At 32.4% G+C, this 18,115-nt stretch overlaps 1 protein-coding gene across 2 annotated transcripts in view; it reads left to right on the top strand.

Annotated features, from left to right (window-relative positions):
- Positions 1-18,115, top strand: part of LOC148618679 (protein sidekick-2-like) — a 39,857-nt gene that overhangs the window by 8,442 nt on the left and 13,300 nt on the right. Inside the window, exons 5-24 of one of the 2 annotated variants that reach the window (XM_088577821.1) lie at positions 1,326-1,540; positions 2,150-2,300; positions 2,875-2,999; positions 3,734-3,850; positions 5,045-5,215; positions 6,762-7,040; positions 7,304-7,456; positions 7,734-7,925; positions 8,289-8,903; positions 9,375-9,473; positions 10,460-10,651; positions 11,142-11,512; positions 11,798-12,023; positions 12,371-12,486; positions 12,792-12,981; positions 13,392-13,682; positions 14,213-14,408; positions 15,345-15,448; positions 16,021-16,091; positions 17,400-17,619. In XM_088577821.1, the coding sequence (XP_088433947.1) occupies positions 1,326-1,540; positions 2,150-2,300; positions 2,875-2,999; positions 3,734-3,850; positions 5,045-5,215; positions 6,762-7,040; positions 7,304-7,456; positions 7,734-7,925; positions 8,289-8,903; positions 9,375-9,473; positions 10,460-10,651; positions 11,142-11,512; positions 11,798-12,023; positions 12,371-12,486; positions 12,792-12,981; positions 13,392-13,682; positions 14,213-14,408; positions 15,345-15,448; positions 16,021-16,091; positions 17,400-17,619 (4,094 nt within the window). The remainder of the gene's footprint in view (positions 1-1,325; positions 1,541-2,149; positions 2,301-2,874; positions 3,000-3,733; positions 3,851-5,044; positions 5,216-6,761; positions 7,041-7,303; positions 7,457-7,733; positions 7,926-8,288; positions 8,904-9,374; positions 9,474-10,459; positions 10,652-11,141; positions 11,513-11,797; positions 12,024-12,370; positions 12,487-12,791; positions 12,982-13,391; positions 13,683-14,212; positions 14,409-15,344; positions 15,449-16,020; positions 16,092-17,399; positions 17,620-18,115) is intronic. The other variant, XM_088577820.1, reaches the window with a different exon arrangement.

Raw genomic sequence — 18,115 nt, 5'->3', positions numbered from 1 at the left:
TGTACACACCAATTAACAGCCAGCCAGTGACAAAATGTAATGTCTGGATTAAATTTTTTGTTTAAACTACTGTCTCCTTCAATTATCATCTGTCCACTGATGAAATGCAAACCGATGAGTGAATGAATTATTAATTACGTAATTTTACGTAATCATTTACAGTTTTGTTGACACACTTCTTATTTACAGGTCAACAATAACCGGGTGGCCGGAATTGAGAGGTTGTTTTATTTGAAATATGTAACTAAAACTATGAAAAACTGGCCAGTGTGCGATTTTAGGGGGTGGCCAGTCTATTGAAGACAAAACACACAGGTTTTAAGGTATATTGGCTGAGACTTTTGAAAACCGCCGGTTTGAAGGGGAGATTTGTTTTCTGAGGGTCCGGTTTGGAGAAGTTTCACTGTATACATTATATACATTAGTAATTCTTATCCCTGCACCTGAAATGAGATGAAACAAAAAAAGAATTTACTATTATATTAAAAGTTATATTTTAAAGTTTTTTTTCTTTTGGTTACTTCCCACCAGTTGGGCTTGAATAATTTCAGAGCTTTTGAAGTAATGGTCTGTAGTGAATCTGCCTTGTTCACATACTTTTTTCAAATGTCACAAATATTTATTTGCCAAGTTTATTGTTAATACAATAAATCTTAATATTATGTTGTCATAAGTGTGTGCAGGAGATTTTAAACCTAGACAAAAATAGCAATGACTTAATGTTAGATAACTTTTTCGGTGTCTAAAAATTTTTTTGGGGCCAGTGAAAACTCTGACCCACTTCAAAAACTATATAGTGCTGGCCCAAAAAAAATGTAATTTGTAGGGATTGAATATTGGGAAAACAAACTAAAAAATAGAAATTGATTATAAAAATAAAGTTAAGAGGTATTCAGCTAGCCATATTGGAATAATGAACTAAGCCATAAGGAAAAAAAAACACACAATAATACTATAATATTTGTCCTTACCTCGTTTAATTTAAACCAATTTCTAAAAAAAAAATGTACCTATTTCTTTGACCTGACCATATTTTTGACATATTTTCCTAGAAACTTTAAGTAGGTAAAGAACAAAATTTGACAGTTCACCAATGAATTTCAAAACTCGTGTTTTATCGTATGAAATAGTAATCAAGGGAACCAAGATTTTAGCGAAAATCAAAAGAATGTAATCCAGGGACAAAGACCAGACATGGAAAACAGACAAAAACAACAAAGAACATGAAGTAACTAAAATAATACATACAAAGTAACAGTAGTAATTAAACCTGTACATACATAAACCTACTTCTAGTGCTGTGAAATTTACTTTGTTTCTTGTAGGCCATTGTCTGGACTTCAAACCAAATGGTACAGGAAAACTTCTCAAAGAACAGAAATAGTAGATAATACCAAATATATATTTGACAATTACAAAAGGGTTTTAACCATAAAAGATCCTGATCTTATTGATGCTGGGGAATATGAATGTGAAGCAGTGTTTTCCAATAATGGACAGACTGACACAAAAACAGTATCAGCTCATCTCACTGTTAATGGTATGCATTTTCTGTTTACTGTTAAAAGTACTTAAATGAATTGCTTTGTTTATGTACTTCATTGATAAAATGTAGCTATTAATCTAGTATCTGTGGAAATTAGATTATTTAAATTTCCTTCTAAAAATTTAATTTCCTATTAAAAAAAATTCCCTGAAGTTTTTAGTTTTTCCTTAGTTACTTGTGAATTGCAGTATTTGTCATTAATTTTTGACATTATATCTTGTTACACCCAATTGATAAAAAGACATTTTCTTGAGTACAAATCTTATAAATGGTGAAATTGAAATTACAACCATCATAATTTGAATTTTAGTTCCTATTGTTATGATTTGCACTCTATATTTCTATATATAGAAAATGAAGGAAGAGCAAGGGTTATCTTTGAAACACTTTAAATTATTTTTATTCTTTCAGTAATGACTTACTTGATATTCTCATCATAGTATAGGCTTTTAAAAGAACTGGAAAATTCCAAGGGAAGATACTATGTTACGTTAACACAGTTTTGATTATCTTAGCAACATAATCATTGTGAAAAACTTGAAAGGATTTCCATAATACATGTAACATTGAGTTTTGATTTTACAATGTTTTGATTTGTTTCAGCTGCACCAATAATCACATCTCCAGTACAAAGAGAATACCAGAAAGATTTTGGTGAGACGATAACAGTTGAATGCCAAGCCACAGGAAATCCAACTCCAACCATTACATGGCATTTCAATGCTGTACCTGTTACACCTGTGACAAATAGCAGGTAATGAAGGATTGCTATTTCTCCTTCTTTCAGGGATCTGCTGGATATGGGTATTTAAAATGCAATAATTAGGATGGCGTGTGTTGAATGAAAAATAAGAAGCCAGTCATGGTTTTTCGTACAAACTAAGAAATGGCATTGATGGATTAATCCACTATTAAGTAGCAGTTAAACTTTATTTGTTTATTTCACATAAAACTGTTCTCAAAAATACAAAATAGCTCAATGTTGTCTTGCATGGACGACTTTGGTTCTGATTCCCAAAAATTATGTTTCCAGAAAAAAAATCTAGAAATTCATTGTTTTGGTGTATACCTTGCACCCCTCCTGGAACAAAGAAAAAGTTGAAAAAAAAGTGTGCAGGGAAGAATACAGTAAATTGTTTTTTTTGGGTCAAAACAATTTTATCAGTTTGTGGTGTCTTAAACTTGAAGATATATTGTGATTATATCCAGTATCAAGAACAAGTATGTTTTAAGTGTACCTTGTAATTGTCAATAAATTGGTTATCTTCAGAAAATTCATTTAGTGCTTCCATAGAGCATAAAATAATTCATGGAAAATATTTTTTCAGACTGAGTGTAAAACAAGGAACTTTGGAAATAACTAGTCTTGACCTGGGTGACTCTGGAATGTACCAGTGCTTTGCTACCAACAGTGCTGGGGAAACAAAAAAATCTACATGGATCAGAGTTGACAGTTAGTTTTTATATATCACATTTATTAGCAAATAAAATTATTTTAACTTACCATCCTAGCAGTGAATTTTCACCTTTTTATACTCAGTTTTTAGGATTAAAAAAAAACAGGTTACCATATCAATGCATATTCATAAATGATGGATAGTTAATAGTAACACATTTTATATTATTATTGAAAGCAATCAGATTACTTCACATAACCAAGTTTTAACTGATTTTAATAAAATCTTGCTCATAAATGTCAGCAGACTATGTTATTAAATTGTTGACACGTATAAAACCCTATTAGGTTTATTGGTGTAACCACTGGAAAATTCACGCAGATGATAATTTTGTTTTTTTTTTCCAGTATCAAATCAAAGGGATAATGCATATTATAATTTGGGAGAAAATTGTTACATGATCAAACTTCTTGGTTTCTAATAGCATTTCAATGTTGATGAAGTGATATACAAAGATCTTTGATAAATCCAGCATTTATGATGAATGTAATATGTTATTTTCTACTTTAAGGGGTACATCATTGATTGATAAATCCAGCATTTATGATGAATGTAATATGTTATTTTCTACTTTAAGGGGTACATCATTGATTTCAACATAGACTAGCTGGTACTCATAATGTACAATTTACTATTTTCTGTGATATGCCAAATTTCATAGGTTTAGTTGAATTTTTTTTCTAGTTAACTCTTTCGAACTGAATAAGACAATGACTGAACTTTTTTCTAGAATCGCCACCATCTTTTGTTAATTCACCCAAAAACCTTACGCTAGTAGAAGGGGCAGATGCTAGATTCCCATGTGAAGTTACTGGAGCACCTAAACCTGTTATTATCTGGAAGAAAAGTAAGTAGTGAAGGCTACTAGCAGTATTGTCTGAAGGGATAGAAGTTATTTCACTCGGTTTGACAAACAAATTTGATTTCAAAAAGTAGATAGAAGAAGTGATAACCTATTATTTTAAAAGTTTTGTGGTACTTCTCTGAATTTTTTTTCAAATGCCAAGAGGGTTGAAAAAAATTATTATCCGACTTACCTAAAAAAAACAGCTATAGGATATTCCTTTGTATTAGAATTTGATTCTTTATTTCTCATTTGGGCAAGTTTAGTTATTTTCCATAAACTTAACTTGGTACTGTGATGTCATAATGTTGATCTTTCCTGAGTCCGCAATTCAAATGTTTCCAAACTAAATAAGGCTTTGATTTTAATTTTGACTTTAATCAATTAGTAATGAAATTATTTTGTGGTTTATTAACACGCATTAACTGCCCCAAAGTTTGTTATTTTGCATAACCTGGTCAAACAATCCGAAAGAGGGTGTCAATGCAAGAACCAAGCAGTAGGTTGCAAATTTTGTTTTCAAAACATTTTCATCCATTTAATATCACAGTTGGATTCTTTCTCAAAGTTGGATGTTAGTTTTTTGATCAACTGCAACTGTTAGAGAGAACAAAATTACATAGAAAGCTTTGAAAAAGGGAGACATCTCTTAATTTTTTGTACAAAATTAGTTTCCTTTTTAGGAAACTTTGAAATCATTTTTTTACCCATCCATTGCCGCTTAAAATATCTTTCTACTATTTGTTATACAAATGGTATAAACATTACATTGGAACAAAAAATTCAGTGGGATAAAATTTATCCTGTGCCAACCAAATAGGATCTATCTGATTTTTACATGGACTTAATTAATTCTCTTTATCTGTTAATATGTTAATCAGCCTGTCTTGTATTCATAAGAAGTCCCCATTTAACAGGATAAAATTGCATGTTACAGAATAAGTTTCTTGTAATGTACTTAATGATGAAGGAGGGTTTTTGTTGGCATTTTTTTTTTTTTGCTCTAAATCTAAAAGCATGCCAATGTTTAGTTAGGACTATAAGCATGTGCATGTACACAAATTTGTATATTACTATGTTACCTTGTTGTTAAGATGTACATAGGCTTAGTCTCTGATCCATATTTATCTTACTTTTTCTATTTTCTTTTTCTGGTTGGTTATGACTTAAAATTTACAATTTTTTTCTCCGTAACAGGGAAGGATGGTGTTGATTCTGAAGTAACAACAGGTGGGCGTTACCAAATTAACCTTGCCACAGGAGAGCTACTTATTGTTACCACAGTTACAGCTGACTCAGCCATGTTTTATTGTAATGCTTCAAACAGCCAAGGGAGTGTGAATGCTGAGGCCCACCTTAATGTGTATCGTAAGTTTTTTTTCTGAAGCAGTCAGTATTGAGTTTGCTTTAACATCATGTGATTCTTATCATGCTGAACCATGACAACATAACTGATGGAGCTTACAACCTTGTATTCCATTGGACAAAAGTGATAGCAACCGTGAAATTCAGGGCTCCATTAGAGGCATTGATGTACAGAATATTTTCAGTCATGTTTATGTATTGAAAATCTTTTTTATATTGAATAATTAAAATAGCTTACATCAGTGTTCTCCCTAACTTCCTAAACGCTTTGAAAAGTAAAAGGAAATGGTTGTCTTTTGTTTACATTGCCATGTTGTTGATATGTATCATCCTTCAAATCGCATGCTTCAGCTCTGAAGAACACTTGGTTTTTGAAGGAAAATCAGTTAGGAAATAAATAGTAAAATTCCCAAATTCTAATACAGTACCATAGGTGTGATGTAAGTCATGATTTCAAGAATGTAGATGGGGTTTCTGTCATGAATAAACTTCATTTTTATAATAATAATTAAAAAACAAACAAACAAACAAAACAACACAACTATTGTGTCAACTTAACAAGTATAAGATAAATGTTTTTTTCCTGGCTACTATCTTTATAGCTCTATACTTCTTGCTCCCTGAAAATTGTCAACTGGCATTTTTTGGCAATACGAATTTCAAGATCATAGTAGTTTAGTACATGTACCTGATTAGATAATTCTTCATCTATAAATATATTGAAAGTTACTAGAAAAAGAGTTTAATAGAGAATACTTTTAATCAAATGAATATCACATTCAAAAGAGGCCCTGAAACAAAGTCCAATGGATCTGCTGGGTGTATATGTATTAGAAGAAATCTTTATGAAGAATTACTTATCATAGTTTGATAGAATATCTTTTTAATTTTTTGTGTTAAATGTAAGAAAGAAAAAATAAAAAAAACAGTACTAAAGCTATAATTACTCAAAGTGAAGTGCAATGGTAAAGTATTTACCTATGAATAATTCATACACATTTAAACAGCAAAGTACATTTTGAATACGCAGATCAATTGTTAAATAATACCTAAAATACAAAGTGGGTCATTAGTGGGACTTATTTATATTTGTGGCATGTGCGCTTATTACAGCACTATCCTAAAATCATGGGGAGGACACTGTTAACATGTACTTGTTACACCTATTAAATAATTGAAATGTAAAACATAGCACAGTGATCACACAGTTCACCAAATAAAATATTATAACATGAACAAAGTGAGAAAATTTGTCGGCTATCTAAGATAGTACTTGTTAAAGTGTGATTTCATTTTTTTTACTCTGCTTCAGTTTGTTTGTATGTTGTTTGTAATGTACTACTGTTATATACTAATAAAACATGAAGATGAATCTTATTTTGGGCTATAATGAGTGGAAAAGTAGGAAAGTCCCAATAGAGAAGAAATTATTTTACTAAAACAATGTCAAGACTTTAAAGGCATATATTCATTATTAATGTTTTTTTATTATTTATTTTAAATCATGAATATATAAAACATAATGTTCTTTGGTTGTTTTTTTTTTCAGAGAGAACCCATATTACCTCTCCTCCTCAACCAATTACAGAAGTTGTCAAAGGCTCAGTTGCCTCCCTTCCTTGTATTGTATCACATGACAGTAATGTGGATGTTACCTGGAAATGGCACCAGGAGCAGGTAGAGCTCTCACCATCAGACAGGATATCCATTGAACAAGATGGTACACTGAAGATTTTAGGGGTCTACAGTGGGGATGATGGACAATACCAGTGTGATGTTATCTCCGCTGGGGGTAATGATACAAGAACAACCCACCTCAAAGTGATTGGTATGTAGAGTTTTGTAGACAAACAAATTTTCTGTTTCTGTCAAAAGTTATGATTTAGGTCTTATTTGCATTTTAACTTTTTATTTGAAGACTTGCCCTTTAACTTATCCTACAGTAGCAAAGAATTACCCAACAGCTTACATGGGGTTTATCATATAACTTCATTTTGTATGTGTTCCTTTTATATTTTCATCATAAATAATGTTACTTTTCTTATCTTACTTAACTATGTCAGTCCTTAATTTTACTGTATGTACTTTCAGAATTACCATATGCACCAGTTATTACTTCAGTTTCTGTTCCACCTACTGCACTGAAGAGTGCCAATATATCATTTACACCAGGACCAAATGGTAACACACCAATAGAGAGGTATATCTTCCAGAAAAGGATGGTCACTTATTATCCTGATAAAGGTAAGCAAATTATATTCAGGGTTACAGATTAGAGTCTGATAGATTTTGTAATTTTTGCTTGCTAAAATTTTGGACCTTAAGCCCTTCAAAAGACTTTGAAACATTGACAGTAACAGAGCTAAATATGAAAAAGCATATGACTTGAAATTTAAGGAAACCTTGTACTTAATATGAAATGTCATGAATTAATGCCAATTAAACCAATTAGGTAATCTTTTTGGATTAAGAATTTGTCAACTACAGCCATTTAGATCTCAATGTAAATTTTTTTTTGTAGGTGTAACTCTAGGACCAGATGAAGGCTGGGAGACATACCCACAAGATATCCTTCCCCCTGTCAGGTTCTTCGTCATGCCCAATCTTCGACCAGCTAGATACTTCCAGTTCCGTATCAGTTCTGTTAACAAGGTTGGAGAGGGACTTCCCAGTGAAGCAAAACCAAGTCCTCCATTGCTCATGCCAGAACAACGTATGTATTTCAATCTTAGAGTCTGATGGAATCAAGTTTTTGTCCTCTAGGTCTATGCTACTATAACAAAGGTACAGAGGCATAAAGTACTGTCAGGTCCATCATTCTGTCATTGTGGAAGAAACAGACCTCCAGATTTTTTCTTAATTCTTGATGGTGCTTTGGGAATTTCTTGAAGTGGGAGTGTACCAGATACAAACCACTGAGAGTTTATAACTTAGTTAATGATTTAGGGTCACTAGATAAAGTCCACTGAGAATTTATAACTAAGTTAATGATTTAGGGTCACATAAGTCAAATGGTAAGGTTATACAGAAGTCCTGTTCTTGTTACAAATTACTTTATGATGTGTTTCTCTTCTAGCACCGGAAGCAGCTCCTAGAGGGTTCTATGGCAGTCCACGGTCCAGTTCTTCAATAATGCTCAATTGGCAAGCTCCACCTGAAGACACATGGAACGGTGATCTGAAGGGTTACAAGGTTCAATACAGACTTAAGGGGTACACAAGTCCATTTTTAGAGAGGAACACCTCTCCATGGCCTGCTACTTCATATGAATTGACTGGTCTCATTGTGTTCACTGAGTATGAAATCAAAATATCCGCTTGGAATAACAAAGGTGTAGGTATCTACAGTGACAGTATCTTTGTTAGAACAAGAGAAGGAGTTCCAGGAGCTCCACCCACTGATGTCAACATCACGGCAGTCAATTCCACAGCACTTAGAATTGTCTGGCTACCTCCAGATGCATCTAAGATCAATGGTGTCAACTTAGGATATGTCATTAAGGCTGAACAGTCAGATAGCACCCACAAGATGTTAACTGTACCACCAGACCCCAATGATCCTTATAATTATCAGACAACGTATATGTATGGTCTGAAGAAATTTACAGACTATTCTGTTACTATAACTTGCTACACTGGCCAGGGACAAGGACCAGCCAGTACACCTGTCCACATAAAGACTGAAGAAGATGGTAAGAATGATACCTAATTATTATAACTTGACTTTAAATGTTAACTGATTATTAGATTATTAGGATAGGGTGTCAATTTAATCTTAAAGTAACTATTATAGGATGGCTAAGATTTAGACAAAATTAGGAAAATATTTATTTTTATATGAAATAGACTTCAATAAACATTTCAGTGCTATGGAATTGAATCAGTGTCTTGTAAAATCAGATTTGTGTCAGTATTTAAGTTACACCACTGAGTCACCAATATACCTATTGTAAACACAAACAAGTTGGGTCACCAAAACACCCATTGTAAATACCAACAAGTTACACCTCTGGGTCACCAATATACGTAATGAAAACAGCAGCTAGATACACCACTGGGTCACCAGTATACCTATTGTAAACACAAACAAATTACACCACTTGGTCACCTATACACCTATTGTTAACAAAGTTTTACCAGGAGTAATTTATAATGTATTTTAGTGCCTGGTGAAGTAGGACAGCTGACATTTACTGACATATTTGATACATCAGTGAAGGTAACATGGCAACCACCTGCTGAAATCAATGGTATTCTTCTTGGTAAGTTAATTGACATGATGAACTTTGTTATAGTCAATCCTTTTTGCAGATCTTGTAGACCATTCTTAGCAAAAATGTCATCCTCTTTTACAGGTTTGTAATAAATAGGGAAACATTTTTGAAAAAAGAGTGAAGTGATTTATGTAAAAGGGAAGAATTAGATAAGTTACTTCTGTTTGTCAGCTAACTTATGTTAAACATATAAAAAGTCTTAATAATAGGATAAGTTAGAATAGCATTGCTTGGAATTCAGGGTTTGTTAAGATATTTTACCTTAATCCAGAAACCATGTTTCTCTATGGTATTGATTGGCATGACAGAATTTCCTAATAATACTATTCTAACAGCTCTGAAAAAAGCAAAAACACATTATCATGATAATTTTTAGTAAGGTTTGTGTTATTAGGTAATGATCCCTTGTTTTTAGTACGGTTTGTGTTATTAGGTAATGATTCCTTGTTTATAGTAAGGTTTGTGTTATTAGGTAATGATCCGTTGTTTTAGTAAGGTTTGTGTTATTAGATAATGATTCCTTGTTTTTAGTAAGGTTTGTGTTATTAGGTAATGATCCCTTGTTTTTAGTAAGGTTTGTGTTATTAGGTAATGATCCCTTGTTTTTAGTAAGGTTTGTGTTATTATGTAATGATTCGTTGTTTTTAGTGAGATTTGTGTTTTTAGTTAATGATTCGTTGTTTTTAGTAAGGTTTGTGTTATTAGGTAATGATTCCTTGTTTTTAGTAAGGTTTGTGTTATTAGGTAATGATTCCTTGTTTATAGTAAGGTTTGTGTTATTAGGTTATAATCCCTTGTTTTTAGTAAGGTTTGTGTTATTAGGTAATGATTCCTTGTTTTTACTAAGGTTTGTGTTATTAGGTAATGATCCCTTGTTTTTAGTAAGTTTTGTGTTATTAGGTTATGATTCCTTGTTTATAGTAAGGTTTGTGTTATTAGGTAATGATCCATTGTTTATTTGATTAATTACTCAGGGTACACTTTGGAATGGGAGAGGAAAAACCAACCAAACACAAAGAAAGACATAAACCTCAACAATGCAACTTTGACCTACACAGTTCGTGACCTTGACCCCACCACTAAGTATACAATTTATATCTATGGTAAAACTGGTAAAGGAAATGGCAAAGCATCATCAGCTGATTTTGAGTCTGGGGTACCACCTGGTAAGATTCTGTGTGTTAAAGATTATGGAATAAAAAAGGACCAAAAAAATTAATTCATTTGGTTTCTGTAGAGTTAGTTCAGACACTATCCTTGAATAAGGCAAAGTCAGCTTGTTTCTTTTACAATTCTTTATCGACAATATTAGAATATTTAGAATTTTTTTCTCTCATTTATCATTCAAAAATTGATTATTCATCAATTAGTGAAATGATGTCTGACTTAAAATCTGAAAAAAATGATATGAAACTTTATTATGTTAAGTGCATTGTCTTATTGTTTTATATGTGCTAAACCCTAATTTTTTGTTATAAGGAATTTTTAATGAAATGTGTCCATAGCATTAATTCCAATTGCCTTGTCCTTGTTTATGACAGAGAGTAATCACATAATAGTAAAGCTTTGTTCATGTGTATATTATGATTTTAACATTTAAAAAAGTTATTAAAACAGAGCAAATATCACCAATGACACATTCTGTTGTGTTTTTAGAGAGACCAGGTACACCATATAACCTAGGGATATCAGATATCCAATCAAGATCAGTACAGCTGCAATTTCTCTTGGGATATGATGGTAAAACTTCCATAACCCTATGGAAAATCCAGGGTCTAATAGACAACAATTCTACCTGGGTACCTGTATTTGAGATATCTGATCCAGATGCAAGGACAATTGTAGTTCCTACCTTGAGACCATTTACAATGTATAGGCTTCGTTTAGCAGCTGTCAACATTGTAGGACCTAGTAATTACAGCTTGCCCAGTAGGCAGTTTCAGACCACACAAGCTCCACCCAATGTTCCCCCTGATAATGTGACAGTCAGAGCTATCAACTCAACTGCTCTAAGGATTAGCTGGGCTGTAAGTTTTTTTGTTTTTTTTTTTTCAATTCTAGTTACACTCCTTTTTGTTTTAAGGTATGGAGTGCATTAAGTTTTGCTGATATTTGTACCTCTGTCTAATAAATCTTCTATAGACTTAAATCGTTCATGGAAATGAATTTAAAATGTAAGTGGAAGCTTTAGCAAGATGAGTTTTATAGTGTGTGCCTTTTATCTTGATTGTCCATTTTTTAAATTATAAGGGTAACATACCTCATGGACATCCCTTTTTGTCATTATTAATTTAGTTTACTTTTCTACACAGCCATTGTCACAACTGAACTGGAATGGTTATCCTAGGGGGTATAGGATGATGTATAAACGTAATGATGAGACAAGTTTTCATGAAATCACTCTTGATACTGACAGTGAAAGTTATACCTTAGCCAAGCTTGAGGAATGGATGGAGTATGAGGTCAAAATGCGAGCCTATAATGATGTTGGTTCTAGTCCTGTTAGTCCTGTCAGTTCAGAGAGGACCAGGGATGCTAGTGAGTTTTAAATGCCTTCAAAGGTGTAAGGATATGCAAACACTAGAAAAAATAAAAACGTAAATGCTGCTGTAAAAAGTGTTTTTGAAGGGCTAACTTTTTAACATTTTAAAAATTTTGATTTTTTTATGTATCACCTTAGTGAAAAGAATTAAAATTGGTTTATTTAGAAAAAGAAAAGTACTCTATGTTTCAGACATTCAAAGATTTTGTCATAAAGACTAAAACTTATCCTTACTGTTTTCTTTGTCTAATGTTATTACTAAGTGTATATCATTCTTATGTCATATGTCATCACCCTTGTTTTGTCTTGTCAAGTATTGTATGATATTTTTGTTTTATTACAGAACCTAGTGCTGGTCCTGTGAGAGTGAATGCTATTGCTGTATCATCCACATCTGTAAATGTAACATGGGGAGATGTACCTCTCTATCAGAGAAATGGTATTATACTAGGCTATAGGGTATGTATTATAGCTATAGGAATATTACATCACTAAAACTTTCATAATGTGAAGAATGTCCTTGATGTGAGTATGCAGCAAGCTCATAAGCTAAGCGTTGTCAAAAGATTTAAGTGGCTAAATAAAATATGTTCATGAATTTATAGTAACAACTCAAATAACATGTACTTTTACCTACTCTTATCTAAATACATTTTGTTACATGTAACTTTCTCAGCAGCTGGAAAAAGAAGTGTCATTCAGCCTTTCAATGGTACTTAATATCCCCATCAATCTATCAATCAATTTAAACCTTGATATTGTAGGTAGTATATAAGTCTTTAACTCAGAATATAGCTGATCAATATCTAGATGTACCAGGCAATGAGACATACCATGTGTTATTAACTGGACTAAGGAAATTTGTGGAGTACCAGCTACAGGTCTTGGCCTATACTAGAATGGGAGATGGAGTCCTTAGTCTGCCTGTCAATAATGTTACTACTATTGAAGATGGTAAGGACTTTTAGAGAGATGCTGAGGTGGTCACCTTTACAGATTCTCTGTATTTTCTACAAATTTGGACTGCAAGTTACTCTGTATGGATTGGAAATTTATATATAGTTCTTTTGTTAAAAAACACACAAATTGTCTGAGCATTTTTACAAAATACGGCCAAAATATAAATTTTCAAAGTGTAGCATAGAGGTCTTGGAAAATTTTGATGTGGTTTTAGTTTCTATCTTCCCCAAAGTTTCTCAACAAATTACCATTATGATTTTTACAGTATTGGAAAAAAAACAATGCCATGCATGGCTGTAATATGTTTTGGACAGAAAAGTAAACTTAGATATCACAACATTACTTATTCTGAATGTTGAATATAATACAAGAATTATTCAGATCTTTGTGTAATGAACTTTCAGTACCAGGACCACCAACAAATATCTGGTTCCCTGAAGTAACATACTCTACTGCTAAAGTAGTATGGGAGCCTCCAACACAGCCTAATGGTATCTTGACTGGTTACCTAGTATCTTACAAAGAAAGGGATGGCAATTTTCAGGGAAACAGTTCAGATTTGCCTGTCACCCAGAGAGAGTACACAGTGGCAACATTACAACGAGAACAGTATTACATATTCCATGTTATGGCCAAGACGAGACTGGGCTGGGGAGAACCACAGAAAGTGTTAGTGTATACAATCATCAATAGAAGTAAGTACATAGCTTCATATAGTAATAATTCAATACTTCCTAGATTAATTCTTGTGTAAATAATGTTTATTATGAGTTTGTTATTTGAAAAAGGTCATATCATTCTCATAATGTGACCGTATAATTTTGTTTACATAATACTGTAAACCAGGAAATATGACCTGTTTTTTATGGTTCCTGCAATCAGTCTACTTTCGCGCAGTTTTAAATCAGTGGTTGATCTTGAAATTGAATTGTATGTTCTTTGAAGGAAATATTCACAGCAGTTTTATATTTGTGTTTCGAGTCATACCATGAAAATAGCAGAAATTTAAAGGTTTACAATAGTTGAAAAAAAAATACAAAAAATGATCAATCTATTTACAGAATGAAAAGATTCAGTTAACCATATTTGCATGAATATATCTACATGTAATAAAAAAGTAACAGAAAAGTATTACACAATGAACATTATTTTTTATGCTTTCAACTTTGAATCAAGTTTTAAAATGTTATTTGCTCCTAACATAAAAGTGATGTTTATTTAACAGGAAAGCCAGATAAACCAATGAAACCTCAGATTACTGCTGAGGTGAGGGCCAGGAATGTTACAATCAGCTGGCAGCCAGCATATGATGGTTATGGACCAATTAGAAACTATACCATTGAATACAAGAGTGAGGGACAGAACTGGGTGGAATTTCCAAAAACAATACCTCCGTCTTCCTCTAACTATACTGTTACTGGGTAGGTTGTTCCCAAGGCCCTACCTCTATCTTCGAACTACACATGTATGATATATGTATCCCAAGTTCATAAGGCCCTTCCTGGATCTTCAAACTATATATGTATAATAGATATAACCCAGAGTCCTCTTCATTGTCTACACTATCTAATAGATTATTTATCTATTAGGTCTTTTTTTTACACATACTAAGCTTTGAGAGTGTGATTTAGATTATCTATCTACTGTTCTTTATTACTCATACTAACCTTTAAGTAGTAGCCTTTGTCAAAATCAGACAGAAGGTGATTCATGCATGTCAGAAACCCACCAAATTCAATTTTATTTCTAGTTAAGAAAGAGTTACTGATCACATAACCAGTCTTAGTTTTTTATTTGGTTGTTGCGCTTTTGAGATTAGCAAGAGTTATCATTCTTGATTTGGCTTGATTTGGTTGATTTTAGTAGGAGATGAATATATGATTTTCTGAAAAGTGCAGATCTGAATGCAGAACAGGCTGTTATGTAAAAGTATAGCAAATGTAGACTAAAAAGCGTCGTTTGTTTGGTGGGTTTTTCTTGACCATGAATCACTATACCAGTGGCATTGTCTGAATTTTATGTGGACTGGTACTTAATAGTGTGGTTGAAATTATCAATCTACTGTTCTTTTTTACCCATACTAAGCTTTGAGAGTGTGGTTGTAAGCATGTAATCACAAATGTCATGTCATTTTTAGAGAAAAATATGTTACATAGGAGCAGCTTCTGTTGCATATTTATTAAGGGTTTGTCATGTAGAAAGTAATTTTAACGGGTTTATTTGACACATGAAAGATAGTATGACATCCTGTATAGTAAAATTGGGACGAAATTTTACAAATTTTTTTTTATAACAGTTATAAATGATATCAACTTTTTTTTTATATCATTAATTTTATATATTTGTCTGTTTTACAGGTTACATCCAAACACTCGTTATAATTTCCGTGTGGCTGCCACCAATGATATTGGCAGCAGTAATTTCAGTGACCCTTCAGATGAGATCAGAACTAGGCAAGATAGTAAGTCTCACATTAAACATTGTAGTTCTGTGACTTGTAGTTGGATGTGCTTCTTTTTTGAACACCTGAAATTATAAGAAAGCTATTGTGAACCTATCTGCAATAAGTATAGGTATGGATTCTCCCTCAAATTAGGGTGGTCTAAATTATTTTTCCACCCTAGTAAATACAATTATATTTTCAATATGTGAGCATGATTGAGAAATGTAAAAATTAACTGACAAGAGTTGAGGAATATTCTGAACAATGACCTAGTTGGAGGAGAATAGATTTCTCCCATCACAAAACTAATAAATGGAAAGAGAATTCTGAAGAAAATTTGATCATCTCCCAATTGACAAAAGTAGTAGGCGTATTCTTTCCATTACTTAGAATTGGAGTGAAAAAAAAAAATGTCTGAGTCTAGATTTACTTATCTCAGATTGAGTCCAAACTCAGATATTATCAGATCAACTTATGTTAGATGAAAATCAGTAAGATGCTGTTCTTTAATTGAATTTTTTATCGAATAAGGATTACAAATTTGCATAGTTAATCAGTTTAAAATGAATATTTTTTTGTGTGTTTTCCAGAGCCTGAGGGAGCTCCACAGAACTTAAAGGTCAGACCATTAACTACAGATTCTATACATGTTACATGGGAGGTAAGTCAATGGTAATTTTTACAAACACCTGTTGTGCTGGCTGAAAAGATTATTCCTTTAACTAAATAGTCTATTTTAAATATTATAAGTGAATAATTCTAATCACGAGATTCTTCATGCTTATAGCCGTTTTTGATTGGTCAAGAATGTCATTGCCAGACAGTTCATGCATGCATGAACTTCGCCAATCGTTCATACATGCATGAACTTTGCCAATCGTTCATACATGCATGAACGCCAGTCAACTTGAAACCAATATGGCAGTCGTGTAGTTCGAAAGAGTGAGGCAACGAACTGAATGGCATAATATAGCAGTAAGAATAGTTTATTGCATGCACATTGATTTTACTGGTCAAGTTTGTTTACAGAGTGTAATTTTCATCTCGGGGAAAGAAACTTATAACTGAGTCTTGACTGAACCCTTGAAAACACCTTATTATAATTTTCCTTCTTCCTTGTTGAAATTCCTTAAAAATTTCATTCTTGTTGAAATTCCTTAAAAATTTCATTCGTGTTGAATTGTTTTCATCTCGTATTTTCAATGCCAATCATTTCGTCCATTCCGCCTTCACTGTCGTCGTGCTGCCGATTATGTGTAAATATTTGTCCGCACTCCCATACATGTGCAAATGAATGTGTCTGTATTGAAGCGTAAACATACACACAGTATGTAAATATAACCAACTGAGGCTCTCAGAAGGTAACTTTGATAGAATTATAAGGATTGAGCAGCTATTTTCGGTCATTCATACATGCATGAACGACAGAAAATAGCTGTTCAATCCTATAGTGTAATGCAGTATGTGATATTACTCCCTTTAAAACATTAGTTGATTGGGAATATACAAGTAGAAAATGTATGCTCTTTAAGATGTAAAACCTCCAAATATTATAACATGTATCACAATAAATTGCTGAATGGAATATAGTGAAACTTGACATGCATGCCTTTTATCAATTATTGATATTCATAACAAAAGATGAAATAAAGTTGCAAAATGAATATTTCAAAAGGTAGATATTTCAACCAAAACAAGTTATTACATGTATATTTGGGTTATCAATCTCAGTTTAATTTATGAAGGTTGAAGTACGATGATAAATAAATAAAAGAGTCAAAATGCATGTCAGCATTTAAGTCATTGAATGAAGTATGCTTCATATTCTGTATGACAATGCCTGTCTTGCTTTATGAATAATTTAAATTGGCATGTGCTTAAATTGAGTTATCAATACATGTAGACAGACTTGAAGTTGATAGTAAAATATATTGTTTTTTTGTTTTTTTGTTTGATTAAATGCATGCAGGCTCCATTGAAGATACTATGGAATAGTGACAAACTTAACTACACAATGAGTTTTAGAGAGTATTTCCCAGAAGGGCCATGGATTTATCAAGCTGATACATTCCTTTACTCCAGTGTCGTCACTAGTTTGAAGCCCAAGACTTACGAGTTTCGAGTTCGAGCTCTGAACAGTCTTGGATTTGGGCCATGGAGTACAAGTGTTGTTGAAAATATTGAGCTCGGTACTATAAAAGGACCGATTTTCATTGTTGTAGCTTTCTACATGTCAAGGGTTTTTTTTCCTTCCTATATACGTCCTCAAGCTTCAATGTACATCAGATGAATGAAAATGTTCCAGTTAAGAAACTAATTGAGTATATGTTTGAATTTGGCTTTTGTATGTCAATATTTTGGGATGAAAATTATTTTTTATGTTTTTTTTTAATTTTTTTAACTGGAACATTTCACAATCATATTGATGTATATAAGGTATAATGTGCATGCATATATAGAAATTTGTTTGCTTCTGTATTCAATCTCAATTTATACTCTTAGTGAATATGATCAGGTAGAAAAAAAATCAAGTGCTATCTTGAAACAGACATGTAAAAAATATTGATTAATTCTTATAACCAAAGTTTGTAGATTTGTATGTGAAAAGAAATTAAGCTGAATCATGATACCATCAATATTAGAGATTGAATACAGGTGAACAGTAGATGTAAAGATGTTATGATA

The sequence above is a fragment of the Perna viridis genome, chromosome 4, assembly GCF_037379345.1.
Source record: "Perna viridis isolate PV_CMFRI_1.1 ecotype Kerala chromosome 4, ASM3737934v1, whole genome shotgun sequence".
Lineage (NCBI taxonomy): Eukaryota > Metazoa > Mollusca > Bivalvia > Mytilida > Mytilidae > Perna > Perna viridis.
Note: the sequence above shows the minus strand (reverse complement) of the source record. Positions and strands in the feature narration are given on the sequence as shown.